The 26,093-nt window shown below is 44.1% G+C and overlaps 1 protein-coding gene across 1 annotated transcript; it reads left to right on the top strand.

Moving 5' to 3' along the window:
• Positions 1-21,881, top strand: KLHL6 (kelch like family member 6). The gene is made up of 7 exons (XM_074912103.1): positions 1-260; positions 5,336-5,501; positions 10,974-11,423; positions 13,794-14,031; positions 17,437-17,639; positions 18,562-18,775; positions 20,856-21,881. Exons 1-7 carry the CDS (start codon positions 1-3, stop codon positions 21,155-21,157), a joined length of 1,833 nt encoding a protein of 610 aa, XP_074768204.1. The 3' UTR covers positions 21,158-21,881.
• The last annotated feature ends 4,212 nt before the right edge of the window (positions 21,882-26,093 follow it).

Below are 26,093 nucleotides of genomic sequence, written 5' to 3'. Positions count from 1 at the left end.
ATGGGAGACACACTGGAGAAGAGCTCTGAAGAGCCTGAGATCTCTTTGGACAATGAGTGTTTGATGAAAATGGGAGACCTGGTGGAAGTCTCGAGTGATGAAAAGGTCAAGTTTGATGATACGGGCCTCTCTCTGGTGCTCCAGAATGGCCTGGAGAACCTTCGGCTTGAAAACTCCCTTACAGATGTCATCCTGTGTGTGGACAGCAGGGAATTCTCCTGTCACCGAGTGGTCCTTGCTGCAGCAAGCAATTATTTCAGGTAAGGCATGTAAGAAAAAAACCCAATACACTTTGCTTCTTAGGCTTGAACTGTAGATCTCCAAGGAGTGTAAACTGGGTGCTAAACTCTGCAAATCTGAAGTGAGCCTGTAATTCCTGACATCTTTCTGCTCTTTTTATAAAGTTGGAGACTTAAATAAGGCAGGTGCCGAGTTCTGGATTTGCCGGAGTTCTGATAACAGCACTCAGCAAGTCTGCTGGAGGCATGCAAAGAAACGGAGATTGGTTGGCAAAAAAGTGGATAAGAAAAATGGTGGTTTAACCAATTATCTGTAGCCACTTGTATCATCCCTCTGGGATTCAGGCAAAAAGGAATATTCATTCAGATCATATGGTATTTTTCTTGAGATAGGAGTGGGTTTGTGGAACTTGATAATTTTTCCCATTACCATTCTGTGTTAAAAATATATATTGCATAAAATTTTCGAGGAGGAAAGAGAAGGAATTTTCCATCTTTCCTAGGGTTACCAAAACTCAACTGCAATGGGAAATATCTCCTTGAAAGCAATTTTACCATTTCACCTCCCCTTTCTGGTCCTCTTGAATTTTTAACTCTTTCTACTATTTACTACAATAGATAGCCTATCTGAGACTACTGGCCAGCAAAAACAAATTTTAGAGACACAGAGGAATTCAGTATCAGTTTTAACACAGATTTTCCATTATCATTTAGACAATCACATTTGCATGGCTGGGATTTTTTTTTCTTTCTTTTTTTACTGCTAAAGTGGTCAGATGACTGAATAGCTACAGAGGAAACATGAGAAAAAAGAACCTGTGACCACTTGTGACATGAGTGGAAAGCTAATTTTAATGGAGTCTAGTAAACTTTGCTGGCAGTGCCTGGAAGAACAGTTCTGCTTTTATCATCTCATAATAGAGGTTGTGTTTGTGAATATACAGAGATAGGTATTATTTCTGCAGGTAGAATATATATATTGCATATGAGAAAATGCGCAGCTAAAAGCAGAGATTCCCAAATATTTCTTACCAACATTGTGTTCAGGAAGGAAATCAGATGCACAAAATAAAATCAGAATTACCCTAATGATACTTTGACAAAAAAAACATTCCTCTTCCAGAAGGAGGAAAGGTGCTTCAGTCAGAAAGGACTTCAACAGTTAATAACAGGCAATACAGTTTTCCAGTAGCCACCGTTAGTTGGTTTTCCACTGAGCCCTGAGCTACAGCCTGTCCCGTTGAAGGAAGGGGGATACCTGGCTGGAGGGCATCTCATCCCAAGGCAACTGCACACATGTGTAGGGTCTGCCCCCTGCACGCTCGTGTTTGGCCTGACTTCCCATGGTGTTGAGATTAATTGTATCACACTGTCTGCCTGTTAGTGCCTCTTGGCATGACTCTTTGGGTTAGTTTCAGTCACATTTAGCAGAGGGTGGAAATCTCAAGTGCCCACAAGTTTGATGGAAATCAGTAGCTAGGCAGAGGAGAGACGCCAGGACTGGGACCCAGAGGCGCTCGGCTGGGTGACAAGCACCGCATCCTGGCCAGCCAACGCATGCAGGGCCCAGACCCAGCCAAGGCACGCACTGCCCTTGCTCGGCCGGGCACAGCCAGCCAGCACAGAGCTGCATGTCCCCAGAGGGACAGCAAAATGTGTGCGAGAGGAGTAATGAGAGAGAATGGAGGGCTCAGGAAGGGGAAGCTGAGGTTACTGTGAAGAGGGAAAGGAAGATGCAAGTCTGCAGGGAACTGAGTTTAACTAGTTCTGCTACTCACAGGGAGGCTTGTTTCATCTTGCCATAATTCACTAGAGGCTGCATGGACCCAAAGAAAGAAGAAATTCTCAGATCACATTATTCCTGTGAGTACTTTCCATGCTCTTACAGGGCCTCTAACACCCTTGCACAGGAGCACAGCAAAGGGACCCTGTGAGTCACGGGCTTCATTCCCCTGCAACAGCATATTACACAACCCCCTTCCTGAACGTTGGGTGCCACAATGCAAGCAATCTATAGCAGCTGACTTAAACACAGTTAAACAAAGTTAACAACTTCTAGTCCTTCCTTCAGCACTTCTTGAGAGTCAATAGATTACTAGTAGACTTCTGACACATCCCGAATCTATAGACATAAAAGCATTAACTCTCCATTTACCTGGATGAAGGTAGCAAAGCAGAGAAGAGAAATACAAGCTGACCGAGGTGGAGCAGTAGTTCTTTACTCCTGCACTGCCCAAGGTAGTGGGAGAATGGGGCCAGGACAGGTTGAAGCAGTATTTTCCAGAGCATCCTCAAATTCCAGCACAGTTATTTGAAGTGAGGTTCATAATTCCAAGCACAAGCACTCCAGTGTGCGTGGGTGTTTAAAAATTGCTTCACAAACTGCAACCCCTTATTTATTTCACTGAGATTTCTCCCTGTTTTTTCTAAATTCACCCATTTTTAGGTATCTAAATTTGGCCCTGGGCCCTCACTTCAGATGTGCATTTCTTAGAGTAAATGTTGGTTCAAAGACTTCTTTTAGAATTAAACAGGCACAGAAACCAGGGAAACAGACAATGAAATTAGTTGCCACATCTGAAGGATTTAGAGCCCCAGAGAAAATAATCACACACCTCTCTGGGTAAGTACAGAAAGGTTCAGAAACAGCATTTTAATCCCCAGGAGAGCAGTTCAGCCTGATCAGTCCTGAGTGGTGTCAGGGTGTTCCCTCCAGTCAGCATGCAGGGTGGGAGTGAGGTCCACTCCATCCGAACAGAAGGAAAGCCACTACAGGAGCCAGCTCTCCTGGATAGTGCTGCCCTATTCAGCCCTGCCACCATCTAGAGAGGAGTACTGGTGGGAGAGCATGGTGCTTTAGATGTGTGATTTCTTCAGGTTGCAGCCATGTTACATGAATCTGTATCCTATGAGACTGGGAGTGGATGGCAGCTCTAACGCAATTTCACAGATTAGGAGACAGATATGTGAAAGCACTTGGACAAGATCCCCGTGAAAAGCCTCCACTGGAATCCTGAGGCTGGTTTCTGAGCAGCCTTGCAATGGTGTAACGCTGGGTATCTCTAACTGACCTCCATCAAACACTCCGGCTTTGTGGGGCAGAAATGAGTGATCTCACCGCCCCGACAAGGGATGGTTAAATACAAGACTGGAGTCACCAATTTAAGAGATAAAAGGAACAAGAGCAGACAACACCTGCATCCGACAACAGCCTACATTCAGATGAAGCGTTCGGCACCTATCCATCCCATGCAATTGAAACGGCCGTTTTGTACAAACCTCTCTCTCAGTGTAGAATCCCCATTCCCAGGGAGAAGCGGGTACTGAGGACTGTTGTTTTCAACCACCTGCCTGCATGCCCCAGACATACAACATTCGACACTGATGAAGGGAGAGGAGCTAAGGAGAATCCCAGTCTTGTGCTCACTGAAGTTAAGGACCATTTTGGCTTAATGCCTTTCAAATACTATGATTTCAGTGGCAGCAGAAACTGGACCGTGGAATGGAGCAGAGCAATGAATCAAAAACCTCTACCGAGCTGGCGAGTGAAGGGAAAATGAGAATTTTGGCTGAACATCTTTTCTGACAAGTAACTTCTCTGCCAAGTTTCCCACTCAAAAGTTAGGTCTCTTTATCCAAAAGGCAGTTTTATACACTGAGATAACTAATAGTGGCTCTCCCTTGCTATAAAATCTCTTCTGAGGCAAGGAACAGGTAGCTCAGAGCAACAAGCAGCTGCTATCTTCCATCCGTTTGCCATTCACTATGCTTAACTGCTTTTCAATAAAAACTGTTTACATCTTGGTTCCAGTAAGATGTGTCAAATCAGAGAGCTTTTATTCTGGCACTGCTTTTACAAGAAATGCATGGCCTAACTTTGGACCTCTAACCACTTCCCAGGTTACACTGTCCTGTCAACATTGTACATGACTAATAAAGAAGCGCTTAGTATGCAGGGTAAAGAGTGCTTCTAATTACACTTTAGATCTGCACATGTTTTCACCAACGCAGTTACAAGTGGACTCACATACTTCTAATGTGTTGAGCCAGATTCCATATGATGTGAAATCTCGCTCTCTGAATGCAGTGAACAAGACAGGAGTGATGAAACTTCTAAATAAAATCACAAACATTGGAAGAAATACTTAAAACTATGAACTGAAAAACGTAGATGAAGATGTGTGTGTTTGCCTTCCAGCTATCACAATGCAAAGTGAGTTTATATAGCTCTTAGAGAAATTCCTGATTTATATCCCACATGAAACATCTGACTAGTGACAAAGATGTGTGGCAATCACCTTTCAAAGGCAGAAGAGGTGGTATCAACATGCATTAAATCACTACACTTTCTGACCAACAGTAGCTCCAGTTCATGATTATTCAAGTATTTCTCCAGCCAAGAGGTACCAACTCTACAATCCTACCATAAGCTCCCAAAATTTAGCACAGGAAATGTCAGCCTCTTAATTAGAAGAAAATCCATGAGCCATTCTCTCCTGGCCCATCCCTGGTATTAATGGGGTCAAAGATATGTTGGGAAGCTTAGAGGTGAGTCTGTCAGATGTGGATCTGGTCTGGCCCTCAGGGTTCAGTCTAAGCAGAGTTCTGCAGCTCAGAAGCACAGGGGCATTGGCCTTGCCAAGGGTTACAAAGTACGTGTGCTAAGTGTTAGTGAAGTGTGGAGAATGCCGGTGGCTAGGAGGTTTGGGCTTAATGAGCAGGGCCTGTACTAGAAACAGAAAGAGTAAGAGTGTGTAAGAGGCCAGCAGGTGAGACATCCCAATGGCTATGCAGCATCAGTCCAGACACAGAGCACTACTCAGGGAAGGTCCCAGCCGCCTTTTGCTGCCAAGGAGCTCCAGGCCTACTGTAAAGTCCAGCTCTGGGGTATCCATCATGTGTTCATGCCTTATCAAACTCATGAGTAAAGAAGTATGAAAGCAACAGAAGTATTTGCCTTGTACTTTGCTACAGGATTAATTGCATAAAATATGAAGCAATCAGAGTATTCTGTGTTGAAATCTATATAACCAAATGTTTTCAGAATGCTTCATCCTCGCTGGGATGCAGTAAAAGATAAATGTTTTTATTTTCAGGGCCATGTTCTGCAATGATTTAAGAGAGAAATATGAAGAGAAGATCATACTTAAAGGAGTTGATGCAGAAACCATGAATATACTCTTGGACTACACCTACACCAGCAAGATGCTCATCACAAAGCAAAATGTACAGAAAGTCTTGGAAGCTGCCAGCCTCTTTCAGGTACAGATAAACTGAAATGCACTGATCCAGTCTTGTTGCTCTGACAACACCATGTCTTACCCTGCTTAACTCACTGCAAACTTCTCAGATTTCATGGGTTCTGGAAGCATTTTGCTTCATATTTAATTACACAGCCGCATACTGGAATGCTGCTGTGCTGGGTGCCATGCAAACAGGCAAAGAGCCGGGCTCTGCCTCCAAGAGCTGCTCCCATGTGCCGCCTGCCAGGCAGCAGGATTGTATTGCTGGGACAGTGCTCCCCAAGGTTCAGGTCAGCCTGTGAAGGCCAGCCACCCTCCAGCCCAAAAGAATTAGTGGGCAGTGGCTGGCATGGCTGGCCAGAGCAGGAGCTAACTTTGTCTCTCCCTCTCCACTGCGTTGAGATGGAGGCTCACCAGCCACTTTGTACGATTCTTGATGTAAAGGGATTTAGTCATGACCTGGGACTTGTGGGAAGTCAGACTTGAGCAGTGTTACTCAGCCTTTGGTGCATGAGGTATTCACGTGTCCTGTAAATCACCTGTGAGGTCTACCAAACTGCAGTCCTTGGTACCAACCTGCAGATTGCTAACAAATTGCAACCAGCGTAACCTGCCAAGAGCCAATGTGTGTGTGTCCAGTCTTTTTATTGAGGAAGGCAAGAAACACCTGACTGCATAATCAGTGGTTCATTATGAACTTTAGATTCTTGAATCTTATACGGGAGGTTTTGCTCTGAAATGAGCCTATGGCCTTTGGGGTAATGGGAGCTGGTACTTGCCATGGGGAGAGAAGGGAAAGTTATCAAAAAGTGCGCCCCAAGGTAACTCAGAAAAGGTGGTGTAGCTTTAATATTGCCTGGGGCTGGAGTGCAGTAACTTACTGACTTTTTCAGCAGATCAATACTGCAAACAGTAGCACTCAAAGGTTACTTTTGGTTCATTTTTTCAGGACACTCTTCTGTGTTCTTTTCATTTTCTTCTGAACCATTTTTTCCTTAGGGTCATTCCTCAGGTGGTGTTTTTTTTTTTCTGAAACCATCAAAAGTATAAACTGATATTTTATCCTTTCTTTTCCCTAGTTTTCATTAAAACTAAGATTAAATTTAAGAAAACTATCAAGCACTGCCAGAATAATGATAAAATTGTGAAAGGACCATGAGCAAGAACAGTAAACTACAAAAACCTAGAAACCAGAAATATTCAACTAAAAGCAGTGATCCCAAGTCTTACTGCAATGGTCTTGTATACTATGAGGATTTATAAGGCCTTAAAGCCTCACATTATACATGGGTGATGGTTCTGGCTGAAAATGTGTTTTGTGTAAAAAAGATTTAGTAACTACTAGCGTTCTGCCAGCTTCTCTCTGCTATTTATGCCGAAGAACAAACAGAAACAGTTGAAAGAGTCAGATGTTTAATTTCAATATATCAATGGCTGAAAAGATTTATTCTGAAATTTATTGTAGTATTTTTGTTTGGGAAATCCTTTCCTTTTAAATTAATGACATGTGAGAAAAGCAAATTCCACACAGAACTTTTTTATCTGACTAGCAACAATTTTTGGCAGCACCTCTTCTCAATCTCTCACACTTGACAAAGAGCCAAAAACCAAATAACGTGCACAGTTCTAGATATTCCAATATAGATACTCCACTTTTCTCTAGAAAGTATCTGTGAAAAAGTTTTACATAATTAGTCCCTTCTAATAAGTACTGACCAAATGCAACCAAAACTGACCGCAGGAAGAGGTGGAAGGTGACAGAGAGAAAAGTCCCTGCCGCAGTGCACAGAGCTTTGTGCACAGACATTTCCTCCTGGGGGAAGCAGGTGAAGGGTTTAGAACAGGGAGCTGCTGAACAGCTAAGCCTCACCCTGAAGTGACCCACACAAATTTTTTCCACGTAGAGCACAGTTGCAACATGAGTTCAGTAGTCACCTCCCCTGTCTGGGCTGGCGCTGCCCAGCCGCCATGGTCGCAAGGCCAGGGCCCAGCCTGGACCCAGCGCAGCACCCTCTGCCAGCCCCGCTGCCTGGGGAGCAGCTCATCCTTTCACATCTTGGTAGGGCTGGGATCTCAGCTGCTTCTCAGGGCTGTGGCAGAGAGCTCTGCTTCCCCTGTGGTAATTCAACAACAACCTTCAGACCTGCCTACACCCCTCCTGCTCTGCCAGGAACCTCTGTATGACCCCACTCCCTCCGCATAGCTTATGTGAGGGGCCATGTCAGCAAAGAGGTGGTGGGAGGGTAGCAAGCTCCCGAGGAGATGTAAAGAAACAGTCTTGCCCCAAAGGGCTGCGATGACCACTGCCATGGAGATGCCACCTGCAGTGGGAACAGCAGCGGAGGATGCCCCCAGGCTGCCACACTCTGCTCTGCCCCCAGGGCACAGCTGAAGCACCACCTGCCCGATGGCCTTAATGATTCCCGAAGCAGTTCTCATCCTCTGTATGTTAATCCACTTTTCATGAGCAAGACACTACAAGGAAAATACTTTGCTAATTACTGAAAATCATCCTGTAGCCACTTGGCAGTGAAGAGCCGGGGTGGCTGTGGCAGGACAGTGCTAGTTACACCGCAGGCACTGTGCAGGGCCAGGAAGGAGAGATTTGCTAACGAAGGCTTCCGGGCAGCTCCAGGTCAGAGATCTGTTTGCAGGCTCCGAAAGCTGTCAGTTCCCCAGAGATCCACCCCACAGGGGTCATTGTGCCCTTCACTTCCCAGCTGGCTGCCTTCCGTGGGGCTCCCGTGGGACGTGGGTGCCACTGCTGGGCCGGGACCTGCTGCCCCTGCGGCCGCCGGCAGAGAGGGTGGCCGAGGGCAGTGCGGCTGCGGGGTGCAGGATCTGACCCTGAAGTGTGCTGCATACAGAGCGGGATTATGAATAAGAGCCCTTTCAACCACAGTTCCCTTCCCTTTCTGGGGGTTATAGCAGGAGGCAGGGCTGCTGGCACTCTTTATGCTGGACAGTTGAATCAAAGCTGGGACAAAGGAAGGACTTAAATGGGGAGAATAAATTTTATTATTCAGAGAGAAGGCCAAGTGGAGGCCAAGTAAGCGTATGGGATGTTTCTAGCAAGTACCCTGGATTCAAAGCGGTATTAGGAAAAGGACCCAATTATTGAAGAAACTGTTCCCAGGAAACAGAGCTTTTGAAATGCCCGGGGTGGCATTAGGAGGGCTACTCGCAAAGGGAAAGAAGAAAAGTTAGAACTTTGCAAAAATAATCAGAGCAGATGAAGCAGAGGCTCAGGGGTGTTTTCCTTCTGGGTGCTCTCCTGAGTCACCTGCTCTCATGGGACTGACTGAAGCATGCTCAGCAAGTCTGGGGGACTTTTGAGGGGAGTTTTGTCTCTAAATGAAGGGAGTCATGGGGACACAGCGCAGCATGGAGACAAAGAGCAGCAGCCAGGGAAAGTCCTGCCTTGATATGCTCCCAAATGGTCTGACCGCTCTGGCTCAGCTCTCAGCTGTGCACGTTTCTCACACCCACACCTCGCAGTTCTGCATCTGTCTGGCCACAAACACAGCTACCCAGTGTGATTAGTGGGGCCTGTGTGGCTGTTAGACCCGTGTGCACCGCCTGGGAGAAAATGCTCTGGTGTCATCTTGTGAGTATCGCTCTTAACAAGCCATGTATAAATAATTAGAGCACTCTACAGTGGTTGGGTTGTAGACTGGTGAGAATGTCACTTTGGGGTCTATTCCCGGACTAGTGGATGACTTGATGAGTGACCTTGGCAAATCCCAGTTTTGGGGGTTATTTTGCATCTCGTTACTGCCAACTTTTAAAGGGCTAATTCTTAATCTGCCTCAGGTCTGAGGACTACTTGGTGTTGCCAAAGTCCTTTCAGATCCTCAGGGAAGTGCACTAGTGAGTTCAAAGCATTAGCCTTGTGCTAGCCCAGAGAACAAGTAACGTGAGCGTGGCAGGCACGGAGGGGACGCTGAGCTCTGCTGCAGTGCCACAGTGTGCCACTGACATATTTATATCACAACGGCAGCAACATATTCTGAGACCTTATGTACCCTTGTTCATCAGTCTGTTGCATTTCTCTAAACTCTTGACCACATCTAAATGTAAAACAGGAACCAGGTAGTCTGTGTGCAGCGTCTGTAATCGCTCGGCTCTGGTAAACAGTCTAAATATGTCAACATGACAGCGCCTGGTCTGGAAGATTCTACCCTAATTACTGAAACAAATCTACATACTACAGTGTTTAAAAATGTTTCGCTTCCTCTTGGCCCCTAAAGTACTGTTGTGCAACTCTCCCCAGTGGGACAGAATGAGTTAAAATGGTTTGCTTGCCGACACTGGACGGAAAAAGGACTCAAAAAGCGTGGACAGATACGCACAGCATTGGTTCTGACCCATCTTTCTGTATGTCACTGTTTGCACTGCTCAGTGGCAAAAGCAACATGAAATACTGATGCCCTATCCATATGTGAAATCACAGAGGTGATGGAAAACAGGATGAAGCACTGTAACTTACCAGTTCTACCTAAAACTAGTTCTTAATTCCTGAATAATCCCCATCAACCCAGCTCGCATCATAGTTCACAGCAAATGGTCTGCAGATATCTGTGGTCCAGGATCTGCAAATGTGGGACCTTCAAGTGGGGCTATTGTGCAAAGGAAATTAATGAGAGAGAAGTTGTGATGCCCTGTTGAACGCAAACATGGAAAGTTCTTTGATTAAGCAGACTCTGTGTGTAAAATGAATGTCTATCTTTTCTTAAACAATGATGATGACAAGGAAAACAAAGGTCACTAAAACCCTCAAAGGCCTCCCCCTCAACAGACACTTGCCAGATAACCCTGGCTGTCAGGCAGCTCAGAGATTTGCTGATGGTCAGTCTCTTCCTGCCATGCACCCCAGTTCAGGACAGCATGCCCATACACTCTGCGGGGGGTCACGCTTTGGTCCAAACCCCCCAGACCTCAGCACTCATTTTCTACCACCCTTGCAAGACCTCAGACACATTTTGGACCGTAGGACCATAAATGCAGTGGAGCCACATGGACTCTAAAACCAGACTCCCACCTTACTGATCTGAGCTGACATGCAAGGTGAGGCAGGGTAAGCACATCTAAAGCCTGGGGACCTTATGTGCTGTGTAATTGCTGCTAGTGCTTTGAGATCTCATGGAGGGAAGGGGAATGGTAGGAAACCCTTTACTTTTATGAAACAAATAAAATTCCTGACTGTCGCAGATCTTCTGTGTCCTGCAAGAGGAAAAAGGATGTAAAGGGGCAAAATGCAATACGATATGGATGCAGGAAGAGAAAAAAACAGTGGAAGAAAAAAATTTTCATTTCAGACTGCAGATTCTGGGACATAGCTGTCCTCATATGATTGATTTCCTGTCTCCCCCAGCCCTTTGCTGTACTGCGTATGGCTGGTTGGGACCCAGCCCCAAAGCTCCATAGCTCTCCTGTGATACGGCCATACAAGTAACCGCTCTGCACTTACACATGCTTATTTTGTCCACAGTTCCTTCGCATGGTAGATGCTTGTGCCAGTTTTCTCACTGAGGCCCTCCAGCCAGAGAACTGTGTTGGCATCCTGAGGCTGGCTGATGCTCATTCCCTGCACAGCCTGAAACAACAAGTGCAGAACTACATTATCCAGAACTTCACCCAGGTCCTGAACTATGAAGAGTTCCTGGAGCTGCCAGCCGACATTCTCTGCAGCACGCTGAAGAGCGATGACCTCTACGTCACGGAAGAGGCACAGGTGTTCGAAACTGTAATGAACTGGGTTCGTTACAAGGAGTCGGAAAGGTTTCCTCTCCTGCCATACGTGCTGGAGAATGTTCGGCTGCCCCTCTTGGACCCCTGGTATTTTGTTGAGACTGTTGAAGCCGATCAACTCATTAGACGGTGTCCAGATGTCTTTCCTTTGCTCCAGGAAGCAAGAATGTACCATCTGTCAGGCAATGAGGTGAGTAAGAAAGTAAGATATTTGCTGCTCTTTCTAAATGTCTCATGCTTCTGCTCAAAAATCCCATCGGAACGAGCAGTACCATGAGGCAGAAAAAGGTGCTCACACTGAAGTTTCATTAACTGGTGCTATTGAAAAGTCAGGGTGAGCCTCACCAGTTATTCTGCTGATATACAGAGTTTAGAAGGTTTTGGTAGGTTGTTTTAAAACATAGTGTACAGCTTCCTGTTTATGAACATCTGAGCTTGACCCTTCATACACACACTTGAGCAGCTAAACAAAGACCCCAGGTGACTTCCCTCGTAAAAAGGCAAATGGTATTACTCCTGATACCTCACCCTCTTAGCTATTATTTCAAGCCTAAGAAAGGAAGAATTATTTTCTCACTAAACTGTGCCACAATCTGTAATGACCCTTTAAAATCTGAATATGTAACATCTCCATCTGTTACTTATGGGGGGAAATGTTTCAGAAAGAGAGAATCTCCCATGAAGAAGACGGTCTCTTCCCAGAGGAGAGGTCTGCCTATCTTCCTCATTTGCAGAGGTCCCTGCACCCAGAGACAGGTTCATCTGACATCCAGTCGAGTCCTGTCCTGCCTGCTCAAGGTAGGCTGTGGTGGATCTCCAGTTCTTCAATTGCCCATCCTCTTTGGGAAGTCAGGTATCCGTCACATCTCCTGGCCCAAGATATGGGGCAGAGGGGAGAGCAACCAGAGGTCAGATTTCACAACAGGAGCAAAGGTATGTGAGTGTGTGAGGAAACATGTGTGCCTCCTCAGCCAGAGGAAGGCAGGAGCCCTCAGAAGCACATGGTGGATCCATCGCTAACAGTGGATGTGTCACTGGCAGTGCGGGGCAGACCAAAGGGCTCTTTGTGCCCGTGACTGTGCAAGACAGTACTCAACAAACTGGGGCAGTGCCGGCCAGTCTGGTGGGAACTCCTCGAGGAAGCCTTGCCCCACTCAGCAGTGCTGTCAGGTCCATGTGGGGTAGATAAAGGGAGTGTTGCTCAGGTTTGAACTCTCATTACAGTCATCTTCAAAGAGGCAGCCGTCAGAGGCAGCCCTCCCAGCTATCCTCCCTGGGGATGACGCTTGGCAATGGTGACAGACAGGTTAAAAACAGATTTCTGGAAGCTTGCAAATTCTGGGACAGATGTTTTAAAAATATGTGCCTAATAATTTGCTAAACATAGGGAAAACAAAAGATTTATGTCTGTGTAAATAGTATTTTTAATATAGATAAATTATGCTAATTTATAGAAACATGTTAAAAGTAGAAAGAGAAGTAAAACTGTAAGCAAGCTGCCTACTGTCACAGCATTTAAACTGTGGGTCCACAGACTGCTTCTCTGGGGCACGCAGAGAGTAACAGCTGCAATTACTGCAGACCTCTCCCAGCAGACTTCGGGAGTCTGCAAATTGGCAAATGCCCTGTGATACAGCATGAGCAGAGGAACAGCTTTATGTGCTCCCCATGTCTTTTACGCTGCAGTTCTTCCAGTATGAAAAAATTGGAGGTGGGGGAGGATAGAGAACATTATTTCTTCTATCCTCCAGCACAGAGCCAGCATCCCTCAGGACACTAATGTACTCATTTCCACTTGCAAGTATTTCCTCCAAGCAGAACACAAGTTTCCAAGCACCCCTTGCATTCTTTGCTCCTGGTGAACATCTACCCGGGAAGTGACTTTTTCTAGTGTCCCTGAAACAAAGACCTGGTCAATAAACTGAGCCAACAGGCAGTAAATTAGACCTAACCATGTTTCAGAGCCTGGTGCTGGCTTTAAGTGAATCTTCTAATTTTGGCTTAAAATTAGGGTTTATAAACAAAGAAACAAATAAAAAACCTCACAGTTGAGAATTGTTACTGCTTTGACACTTTAATGTATCTCTTCAGGGCAAATAATGAGAGGGCTTATTTTCTGCTAGTGCTCACTTCAGTCTTGCTCTCTCCAAGCTCCCCAGGGCATACACAAACCTTGGGGCCCTCCTCTGTCAGCCCAAATAAACCCTGTCCTTTTCAGCTGCCTCACATGCACCCAGCCTTGTCCGTAGTGCTCACCTTCATAGCTCTTGGTGCCACCCTGGGAATTCCCAAGAGGATCCGAAGGGATTCTAGTGGGTAGGCAAAAGCAACTAAGTCCAGTGTTGGAGAAATCCTGCTGGAAGAAGGATACAGCAACTTCTGCTGAATGCTTCCAGCATGTTTTCCAGGCTTTCAACTTAGAGAGCATTTGATAATTGGTTCAGCTGATGTAAGCCAGTTCTGATTTGCAAAACAAGTAATCAGAAAAAAGGTCACTAGACCTTTCTGTAATTGTAGGTGTAAGTGCCCTGTGTACTCACTCTGTCTTGCTTGCATTTAGATTATTACAGAAAGAACCAAGCCCAGGATGCACGAGTTCCAGTCTGAGGTGTTTATGATCATAGGGGGCTGTACAAAAGATGAGAAGTTTGTAGCAGAAGTGACTTGCCTGGATCCTTTGAGGCGAAGCCGCCTGGAAGTAGCAAAATTACCAATCACGGAGCAGGAGATGGAGAATGATAATAAAAAATGGGTGGAGTTTGCATGCATTACGCTAAAAAATGAAGTCTACATATCAGGTGAGGAACAAGACTTTGGGAGTGGAAGAGGGAAGCAGAGGGTTCTCACAATTTTTTCCAGCTTTTATCGAGAGCATGATTGAGGCAGCTTTAGGAGAATTAAGCACTACATCTATTCCTAATGCTTTGGCTTTGAACAGGCTCCAGAGAAGCTCTGGTTGTGTGAGGACACTGCCTAGCCCTGGCTTTAGTACAGGATGCCTTTGCAAATAATATTCATCTATATGCACGGCTACATGTGTGCAGCACCCTAAACCCTCAGTGACCATGGTCACGGAAGGGCCCCTGAAAACAGTTTACAGAACCTAAAATGAAGAATATTTGCTGCAGCGTCTTCTTGTAATAAGTCCATTTGCAGCTCCACATGCATAAGCAAAATTCTGCCAGAATCTGACTCATTCTGCAAGAATCTGTCAAGAACCTGCAGGGAACTGTTACCGCTGTTTGGTTGTTACCTGAAAACTGCATTTTCAGGAGCACTTCAACAGCCATCAGACAGGACTCTAAAAGTGCCCTCCAGCTAATGGCAATATTAACTGTCAAAGCCAGATGAAAGCCAATGGTCCAGACACACAGCACGGGTCTGAACAGCCCATTTGAGGCCCTCAGGATGAGAGCTTCAGGAGACAGATTTAACTTCTCACACGAATACAGCTGAGCTCCATGTAGGGGTCTGGTCCTGGAGCTAAGGAGTTTTTACTTTGATAATCAAAAAGATTAAACTCAAGATTACTAGTCAGTTTGACAGCTGGTTTTGATGACCCGTCAAAACAAAGTTTGATGATCTTGTTCTGCTTTCTAGAGGAAAAGTGACAGCAAGCTTTTAATCACTGTCACGTTACAGACCACAACGCAGAGCAGTGCCTCCATGGGTAGGATACTTTTTCCTGCAAAGTCATCCACCGAATTCTATGCTTAAACAGGAGAGTAGAAAAGGAGCAGGAAGGCTAAAGTGTGAATGCTTTCCTTAAGTATGAATAGCAGTCCATGGCATTTATTCAAATATCTTACACTGCATTCTTTATTTTGGGAATCCACATATTTTTATTATTCCAATTTAAAGTTTATTAAACCTTTATCCTGGGATAAGAATTAGATTATTCCTTCCCTGATTACAGATAAAGGAGGTTTTTCCTTTCAGCCCACCATAGGGAATTTCTTTTTACTCTGGTGGCAGACCCTCTGGTAAAAGTTAGCTGTAGAGGGAAGCATAAGTCAAAGATCCCAACTAGAGAACATCCCTCACACCTTCACATCCTTTAGTTGAGAGGTCTCTTTTCCATTTGCCTTTAATCTTTTACCCTTTCCTCTTTTTCAAGGTCACAGGCTTTTTGCCTCTCTTTATTCCTGACATCTTTTCCAGTGTCTCTTCTCTGCTTTTCTTTTATGCTCTACCCAGGCTACCTCCCGGCCAGGCTAACACCTTCCTTGCTATGCTGAGTCTGAACTGGCTTCCCTCTTGCTGCTATTCTCACAGGTCCTCTTTCTTCCTTCTCTGCTTAATTTTGTACCTTTGACTCCCTCTCTCCATTCCCTCTTAGCCTTTCTTCTCTCTCCTTTTTTCACCCTTCCCACCCAAATAAAAATCTGAGCGGACCGAAGTCATTAGTAGTTTCTTTCCAGCTAAACCAAATTATTAGTGTCTCAAACCTGGTTAAACATTTGCCTCCTCCTGCATGCTTCTACTCTTGTTTTCTTTCTTCTAGCTCCTGTGACTTGGTTCTTTTCTAACTTGATTTGCAACTTTCCTAACTTGATCTCCCCTCCCATGTGCTCATTTCCCTTGGTATCTCGGTACAGTTTGGAGTATTCCTTGCTCTTTTAGTATCTGAACAACAGGAAAGTCACTTGCACAAGATTATGACTATTTTTAGATCATCATTTCCCCAAACAGTTTAAATGCTTTGACAGGATGGACTGACACACTACATTTGTAGTGTAACTAAAAATGACATGAATTATCACTCACCATTCTGTTACTTTTACTAATTTAGTTACATTTTTTCCTCAGATTAGAAAGAACTGTGGTCTAGAGAAAGAACAGAAACAAAATAAACCTCCAGTTCTCTCAGAAATCTCTCCCCGCTCCCTGACGTGCAGCAAATTGTCCCGCCCGGTCCAGCTCAGGCTCCTACCAGGGTTTCAGCCTGTGAGGAAAGAACAAGCTCATGTGAAAAGAAAATTTTAAGTGAGGGTAAGGGGAACACCTGCAGCCTCTCAGCCCCATTGTAACCATGAATGCTGCATTCAGGCCCTTCAGCCACTTTAGTTATTTGAGTGCAAATAAAATTCAACACATACATGTGAAAAATACAGAGACAAAAGCATTACAAACGACTCTTTCTAGCATGCTAATTATCTCCTATTCAATCTGCTATTTGGCCCCGAGATGAGCTCCATCAGTTTGCAGTGATCTGGCTGCAGTACTGAATACCAATGAAGGCAGACACTTTCTCAATGGAATATGAATTCTCTTTTCAGTATATTCACAAGTGAAGCAAATGTTTAATCAGGTCGCAGATGATGGAATAAGCTACTCAGTCTGTAAATGTGGTTTCAGGCTTAACTAGATCCATTTGTATTGCAGTTACACCAAAAATTATATGCAAACAAAAGTTCTTGTTTAAAACCCCGCTCTCCGCTTTATCATGAGTAAAGATTCACTTGCAAATCAGCTCTAGAATGAGTTTGCAGGGTCCAATTCTGACCTTCAATCTATAAATATGAAGCAAATCCAAGTCAGTAGAGAAAGAGACCCAAAGGAGCAGTACAAAAAAGAGATCCCAGCCATATGGTCCCAAGGTGGAACACTAAAACTTCCAACATGTCACGCAGGACTGCTGTTGGTAGGAGCTCAGAGTCAGGTCTTTTGTTTTACTATGTAAACCACTAGGCTATCTGACAGCACAATATACCCTGCACAAACTGGCAGCTCAGTTCCCCAGCGCAGGCCTGTCTTCGAAGGATTTGGCACTACCAGCTGCAGCATCCTCCACTATCTTATTTAAATGACATTTGTTTATTTTTTGCTTTGCAGTGTTCTGCAAAGCCCTAGTGGTGCACAAAAATCTGCATATCACCATGCTGTGTGTGGTTGGTCATTCAGTCAGTATTAAACTGAAAGAGGTTGTGTTCTGGTAAAGTGAAGAACAGTGATTTATCTTTACCAAATATTTAGTTGCAGAAATTGTTCAGAGTTTCCTTCACTATTAAGTAAGCTAAATGCAGAAATTTTCTTCTGGTATAACAGGGCCAGGCTATTGGTGTAGGTAATTAAGAAGCTAACAATAAGTACCAATGATTTATTTTCTGTTGTGAGAGAACATTTTAAAATATAAACATATTGAAAATTTTAAGTAAATACAACCTATGCTATCATATTTCCTTGTGTCATGTACACTGCAGGTGGCAAAGAAACGAAGCATGATGTCTGGAAATACAACGCCTCCATCAACAAATGGATACAAATTGAGTATCTAAATATTGGGCGATGGAGGCATAAAATGGCTGTGTTGGGTGGCAAAGTATATGCCATTGGTGGATTTGATGGCATGCAGAGAATCAACAGCATGGAAGCATACGATCCCTTTCATAACTGCTGGTCAGAGGTAAGATGCTGCATCACATAACATTTTAGTAATTTTGAATGTTTTAAACAGAAAAAGTTAGGGCTTCAGATCATAAAAATGAACAGGATCTAGTACAATTCTGGTCTGTAAAAACCCTAAATGTTTTTTCTATAGAAATGTGCATTCTTCAGAAGGTAAAAATCACAGGATTGCCTGTCAATTGTGTCTGTAAGACATCTACTGCTATCTTTCCTTTTCTTAGTTGTCTTTCAAAGATAGTAGTCCATAAATCAGTGAGGAAAAACATAGTATACATGAACCAGAGCACAGGCTGAAAACTACTGCTCTGATACATAATATATATGTATGGAATGTGTCCATCAACCTGTGCATTATATATGGTATGGGTTATACATTTAAGTTGAAAGTACAGGTTTCAAGGTAAACAGGCTGAAAAAAACCCTCTCCTAGCTGTACTCCAAGCAATGAGAGGAGAGTATTAGGCAGTCAATTAATCCATGAAAATAATGAGATTAGACTTCATAATGACAGATACAAACCCCAGTTTTTTAGATGACACAAAGCAATGTGGAAGAATCTAACAACCACAGCTGCAAGTAGAAAGATCAGTACAAACAAGTTTCTTGTGTTTTTTCAATGTACATAAGTATGCAAAGGAGATTTTGGGCATTTCTGATATTTCCTAGCTTTTGAATTGTTGATAAAGTAATTGCAATAACAGCATTTGAACAGAGCATATTTTTATTATGGGTTTTGCAGTCTTAAGAAAAAGCTGAAACATTCTAGAAATGTCATCTTCTGAACCATACTGATCATCTTTAAAGGGGTGTCTCACTTAAAATTCAGCAGGCTCCCGCTCCATAGACATCAGTCTACCTGCTCCATAGACATCAGTCTAACTACCTCAGATGGTCACTAATGATTTTTCATGGTCACACAGGCTGCTCCCCTCATGGTCAATGTAAGCTCCTTTGCAGCAGCGAGCTACAAGAAGAAACTCTACGTGATCGGGGGAGGACCCAATGGGAAGCTGGCGACGGACAAGACTCAGTGCTACGATCCTGCGACCAACACGTGGAGCCTGAGAGCTGCCATGCCCGTAGAAGCCAAATGCATCAATGCTGCAAGTTTCCGTGATCACATTTATGTTGTGGGTGAGTGTCAATGGTGCTTCTTGTCTAGGCAGAGCAGGGCTTGTTTCTGTGTGTTAGTTTTACCCACAAAATCTATGGAGTATAATCAAATGGTCAGATGGCTCTTCCCACTGATCTTAGTGAGGGATAGGGATCCAGCACATTCACAAAGAGTAGTGAAGAGTCAGACTCCCCGTTAGCATGGCAGGTATCTTGGAAATTTGGAGCTAGTCCAGAGACAACTTAAAGCCACCTAAAGGTGTGTTCAAGTGGCAAGTGCATGACCTCATGGCTTTATCATGTCCCTTCTCCTCTCTGGGGGCATTATACAGCCCGCTGCATACAGGATTTATGTAGGGATATGATTACTAGGAGCAGAGTCACTGATACCCAAAGACCCAGACCTCTTCACTAGACCATCCTTGGAGTTAATTCAGTCAGTTACCAGAACTGGAAGCAAAGATGAAAAAACAAGTTTTTAATGATGGTGAGCTGAACTGTGGAGGGAGGAGAGAGCCTGCACACATCTCCAGATGGTGCTGGAAAAAAACAAAAGAAAGGAAGTGGAACATTTGTTCCTCAGGAGTTCTGAAAAGTTATTCCTCCCTCTCTCAGTCTTCCTGCAGAAAGATTCTCACTTACAGTATAATCAATATGGTGCTGAGGGCTGGCATAGAGCGAGAGTATTACCAAATAATGATGTTCTGAAGTGAGATTTATAATCTGCGTGTGTGTGCACATACATACATATATATATACATGGGTGCACCTTGCGTGTATGTAAATACCTCGTGCTTCTCCTCAGCACAGGAACTGACCTCACCCTTTTTGTACAGGATGACAGATAGAAGGAGAAGGCATGACTTATGGGCTAGCTGATACAACTCCTGATAAAAATTGACACAATACTCCAGTTACATTCGTTCAGCATCTTTCAGACAGGAACATCCACCAGTAAACCTATTGTTTACCTATCTGAGAAACAAGTCTAGTTCAACTGGATAGAAATCAGACCCACCTGAAGTTTAAAAGATAAAAGAGCATTTGGTTACTGCATCCAAAGCAATCACATTACCCAGACCAATGAATTGCCAACTGCCAGATGAATCACCGTAACTAACAACATGTATGTTTTTAGTCTGCTCCAAATGGAAAATAAAACTTGCTTAAGTCACCTCACAAAGAGGTGACTTCTCACATCCCTCCAATACTGGACTAGTATTGTCAAAACCAGCATTTGTTATAACTACAGTGGATAAATGCTCACTTTGCCAGCAGGTAGGATCCCAGGCATTGTTGCACGTTATCAGTAAGACCATGGTTTCAAGGTTTCCCCAGCCCTATTCTATACAGCTGCTATAGGAGATGCATCTAGTCCCTGCAAATTTCAGAGTAAGAACCATTTAGCTGTTGGTACACTCTGGAGGGAATATATTTCCATAGCCTTTCTTGAATATTGAGGTACTGACCATTTTTAAAGAGAAAAGGACCCTGCAAAATTGGAAAAGCTGCACAAAAGGTTTGAAGGATGTCTGCAGATTTGGGAAACATGGAGAAACTGAAGGCCACTCTGTTTAGCATGCTGGTAAGAAGATTATTGGTTCAGACTGACAACCCCCTAAATGAGGAAGGCGTTTTTGAAAACAGTCAGTTCCAGGCAGGAGGTTTGATGGGGAGATGGACACTGAAGTTAGAGGAGTCAGTGAAAAAATCATGTACCTATTTCTGATAGCGATGGCTCACCACACCTAGTCCTTCACGATCTAAGCTCTTTTAAACAAGACCATATTTTTCTAGAGTTGTGTCCTTTGCTGAAGCAGCAAGTATGAAAAAGGTCTGTTGCTGGGTGCACTGTGGTCACGCCGCGTAACCACAGCAGTTTGTTCTGGCCTTAAATTCCACAGCCTTATGAACAATAAGTGTTCTTCTGCGGATCTGGCTTTCAAAACAATAAAGTATCCTGTTGACCTTGTTTTTTCTTAGCTTTGGGGCATAAATCACTCTTACAAATGTCAGGAATGGAGCTTTGTTGAAGCGGGTGTTTTAATTAAAGTCTCTTACAGGAACGGCCAGTGCAAACTGATATCCATTTCCTCTCCAGGTGGGGCAATGAAAGCACTCTACTCCTACAGCCCCCAGGAAGACACATGGTGCCTGGTGACTCAGTTCACCCATGAGAGAGCCAGTTGTGGGATTTCTCCCTGCAACAACAAGCTGTTTATCACGGGGGGCCGAGATGAAAAGAACGAAGTCATTGCAACAGTGCTGTGCTGGGACCCTGAAACTCAGAAGCTGACAGAAGAGTGTGTCCTGCCTCGGGGGGTGTCTCACCACGGGAGCGTGACCCTCAGGAAGTCTTACACGCACATCCGTAGGATTGTGCCTGGGGCAGTTTCTGTCTGACCGTAGGAGAACTGCAAAGGAACCCGATACCTCCGAGCCCCTGTGACACAGACTGCAGTGATGGTGGTTTTTAGCTGCAGGTAGCACTGGATGGAAACACCGCCACTGGGGTCCTCTGGAGGGTGTCTGTATATATGCTCAGTCCTTGCGTTTCCTCTGTACAGTATATCCTTAAATTATCTTAATTCCTTCCCTCCACAGAAAAACAAAGGGACCAGCTGTAGTTTACTCCTGCCAGCACAATACCTCCAATCAGGCAAAGAAATGTGATGTGTAGGTGGGAAATTTACTTCCCAGCTGTATCTGCCCTGGAACGTGCTTGAACAGGCTCAGCCTGGTCCTGAAGTTTCTTCAACTATTTATTGTGTTAAACTAGATTTGTAGCACTAGTGAAAAAGAGAAGATGCATTTTGGAATGAAAGATTTGTAACTTTTGTGAAACAAACGTAATGTTATTTCCTCCGAGGATGTATTTTTTTTTTTTTTTTCCCAGTGGTTGGTGTGTTAGATTAAGTTAAAACTGGTTTGTTTGTTTGTTTGTTTGCTTTAAGACACTTTGTTAGTTTTTCAATTCTGCGTGACCAAAGAAATCCATCTCAGTTTGCAAACCTTGCTGTCATTCCCAAGAAAGAGCCTGCACTGGCTGCAAATATAAATGAACGCTGATCTGATTCCACTGAACGTTCATTGTAGCTGTTTTCTAATAAAGCAGACCAAAACCTTGTTTCCCTTTTGTTCTATTCTGGGTGGTGTGCTGTTCTGCCCGAGAGGCTTTTTGCTGTCCCGGTTGCCGGCACAGTGCCCCCGGCCGCCGGCATCCCCACCGCCAACCCCACTGGGTGGCAGTGCTCTCCCAGGAGTTTTCTCACGGGTGTTGAGTTCCTGGAATGCAAACGGACAGAACAGTCTCCTGGAGAGAAAAACAGTTCCAGGTACTGTTCCCAGCCTGATTCCTGGGACTGTCACATGCTGTACCAGAAGGGGCAAATGTGCAACAGGCCAGGAGGGCCCGAGTCTGAAGTCTCAGCATCTGGGTCAGCTGTAGAGAAAGAAAAATAAACACTGAAGAGGTCACGGCCGGGACGCTCTGGGACACTCTTGGCCAAAGGCTGGGAACATATTCCTGTCCCTCCTCCCCTGCCTAGTTGCTGGGAAGAGCCAACTCAACATTAAATCAAGACAGAAAACACTGTGCAAAACAAATCTGTCCAAGCAGAGAGTAACAACTCCTTCCAGCCTCTCTCCCTCTCTGTAATGTCTCCTTTTGCCTTATACAGTATTAAAAATAGTATTTCTTTCATGATGGGCTGAGAAAAAAAATGCAGGTTCCTGAATTTCAGCACACTGACACCAGAGTGCTGAGTGGTACAGCAGGGCCCACAGACCATGCGGGCTGAGCAGGGCAGATGCAGCCTGGGGGTAGGTGCATGCCCCCCAACAGGTCTCCACCATGTCCTTCCCTCAGAAAGACTCCAAGAAGTCCTGTCGCTTCTGCATTTTGCCCCATGACTTGAAACTCACTTCTGTAATTCCAGCCAATCCCCACATTTTCTTACTCTAATTTTCACAGAATCACAGAATAATTCAGGTTGGAAAAGACCCTTGGGATCATCGAGTCCAACCATCAGCCCTACTCTACAAAGTTCTCCCCTACACCACATCTCCCAACATCTCATCTAAACGGCCCTTACACACATCCAGGGATGGTGACTCCACCACCTCCCTGGGCAGGCTGTTCCATTTTCCCTCAGTCCTTCCATTTTTTAAATCGGTCTACAGGGACAGAGAAGGCAGATGAATGGGGGATGTCTCCCTTTCCCGTCAAGAAGTTGTGATTTTGTATCTTCACCTCTTGCCAAAACTAATGATAGTGTCTGCTGAAGCTGACTGGTTCTTCCTACTGTGAACCCTCATAAAAACCAGGAGTCCTCAGGAGTTGGTTGCTGATTTTCTCCCCTTGATGTCAGTAGCAAAACTTGTCTTTATTTTCTTGAGAAAAATAATCCTCCAAGTTGGAAAAAAAGTTGTCCAAATAAACTTCCAAATACAAATTTGTAACTCTACATATCAGAGACAGAAAACAGCCTCTTGTTTCTCCTCTTCCCCAGCCACACCTGCAGACCTTGGGTGAGCATGAGCCAAACCATCCCTCACTGACAAACACAAGACAGCAGAACCACAGCTTGGCTCCTTTCCCCTCTCCTAACTCATGAGAGTCTCTCAAAAATTCTAGCATTTTAGTAGCAGTTCATGAAGAGTTGTTTTTATTTACCTCCCTGCTCTTTGTACCTTTCACATTCATGTTGCCATCTGAAGGACAAGAAGCATCTTGAAAAACAAAACCATTCAGGATGAGTAGTTTTATGAAGACACCAAAAATCACAAGGCTTGTGAGAAAATGGCAAGAACTAGCAGTTCTGTGCCCTCAATTACCAGCAGCAAGGTGGGGGTGGAGACAGGAGACAACAGAAATCAAGTTTCAAGGAAACTTGTGATTTCCTTTTCCTATTGTGGGCTCTCTGTCATACATACCCACCTCATACAGGGAATGGCCACAATCACAGTTTCTGTCCAAAGGACGTACAGTATCTCAGTGTACAAAACCAGCGACTGGTGAAGTGAAGAGCAGAGGAGTCCCTGCAGGAGCTGCATAACCTTTTTCAGGGGCAGCCAGGACTGTTCCCCAGGGCTGGGATGCAGCTCCAGGGTTCATGGGGCTGCCTCGAGTGCAACCAAGCAAATGCCAGTTTCCTTCCACTCCATTACTATGTTCAACTTCCCTTAGAAAATGACACAGCCAACTATAGAGCAGGAGTAGACACTTTAATATTAATTACTAAAACTGCAGGAGGTTAATTAGTTTTACTGAATAATTACTGAAATCGTTGCAAATGAACTAAACCCCAACTCCAAGGCCGTGTGCTTGTTTAACTGCCTGGAGATTCTCTGCAGCTTGTGACACTGAAACTGATCCCATTTGAGGCTCAGATCTAACTCCAGATTGATTTATTTCCCCGGTGCCATAGGGTACAGCCCCAGCCCCTGGAATGCAGGGCTGACTCCCTTCAGTCTGCAGGTTACAGACAGCAGTCAACTGTCTGTCAACTGAGAGAAGGAAGAGAGCAGCGGTGAGCAAAGTGACAATGCTGGCACAAGAAAAGGGGAAAAAATGACCAGGAATATATTTAGGCTATAAATTAGAATACCTTTAGTGATTCATGCTATTGCAATTCATTAAAAGATTACTGCCTCCAGCTGCCAAATCACATGTTAAAGTCAACTGCTCTCCATTTGACTTTAAATTAAAATACTGGGCAGGCACATCGACATCCAAGAAGCTCACTTATGTGACCTGGGAGAGGTCGATAGCTGGGATCTGGTAAATAGTCTCAGTTTGAATTTCCAGAGCTTATGTGGAGACATCCTTACAAGGTTGCTAATCACTACAGCCATAACGCTTTGGCAAATAAAGCAATCTAATGATCAGTAAGACGAAACTCAAGACATTTATGAAAAGAATTATAGGAACCTAATGCTTGTGACATTGCCCTGGTGACTCCTTTGGTCCCATTCAGATAGATTGGGAAAATGCCTGAAGGCAAATGGTTCAGGTGTGTGGTGTGTTTCTTCTATGCATGCTGTAACATACTGCTTTTGCATCAAACAGCACAGCAATATTCCAGGGGAAGAAGTTGTCTACAGTCACTTCAGAAAAACTTACCTATCTAATGTTAAACCACATTCAAGTGGATTAATAAAATATCAACTTGCAGTGCAGATGACCTTTTTAGAATTCCATCCAACTTGACCAATTTCAGTTCAACTAAAACCTTTACGAGGCAAATACCCATTTTAGGGAACAATTTCAAGGGCAGGAATAAGATTATTTTATTCATCTTTCTTAGAAGGTTATTTCCACAAAACAGTGTTTTGTTTGCCTGACAACATCACTGTAGACAGATTTCAGACTTACCACGATTACTAATTCACTTTCTTACACTTTCAGTGTCCTTCTTTATCTTACCTGACTTCTAGTTGTCTCTAGGGAACTGTAATCTGTATGCAAGAAAGAGTTACAGAATTGGCGATATAATTCTACCCAAATCTGTCCTGGATATTAACTTCACAATTGACAAAGGATAGCAGGAAGATCAAGTACTATGAACCTGCAGCTACTCAAAGTCACTTATGGCTGTACATAGAACTACATTACGTTGTACTATTTACACAGTTATCTTTACTACTTAGCATGAAAATTTACAACATAGGCAAATTTCAGGTAATAAAGCTTGAAAGAACCTTGCATGGGCAAAACAACCTGTAAATTATCAGTATCTTCGTCAATGGGCATTGGCGTAAAGATTTGGCCCAAGATATGAGAGGCCTGGGCAGTTACGTGTACCTCTTTCGTTCTTGATCATACCGCATGCTAAAGAGGTTTAGCAGAAAGCACCTGATCTAGTATACAGGCATTTTCCCCATCGTTCCTAGTGTTATGGAATAGTCGTGTTATAGGCTGAATATAAAATCTTTATGCAAACATAACTGGTGTGATGGATGTCTATAGTACATTCATCTTGAAGAAAAATAAAAACAGCCAGTAAAAAGCAACTTCTAGGTCCTAATTTTTTTATTGAAGAGGATTGAGAAGAAATGTTGAGTTTTTTCCTGAAAAACAAAGCAATTAGGAATTTAATGCTCCTTTGGGTCAAAATAAGGGAAGCACAGAACCACAGTTAAAGCAAATGCACAGTATTACAGTTTATTCACTTGCAGCAACTTTACTTTAGAGATGCTCTTACACAAGAAGTGTCCCTTAGCAGCAAAGCCTCTAAGATGACCCTGCTAATTCCCGCCTCTGAACTGGAATTTGTTAACCCCCTCAATTGTGCTGACACAGTTGTTTGCAGAACATCCTATAAAGCAGATTGCTGGG

The sequence above is a fragment of the Athene noctua genome, chromosome 8 (genome assembly GCF_965140245.1).
Source record: "Athene noctua chromosome 8, bAthNoc1.hap1.1, whole genome shotgun sequence".
Classification (NCBI taxonomy): Eukaryota; Metazoa; Chordata; class Aves; order Strigiformes; family Strigidae; genus Athene; species Athene noctua.
The sequence above is the reverse complement of the archived record's forward strand: the minus strand, read 5'-3'. Positions and strand labels throughout refer to the sequence as shown.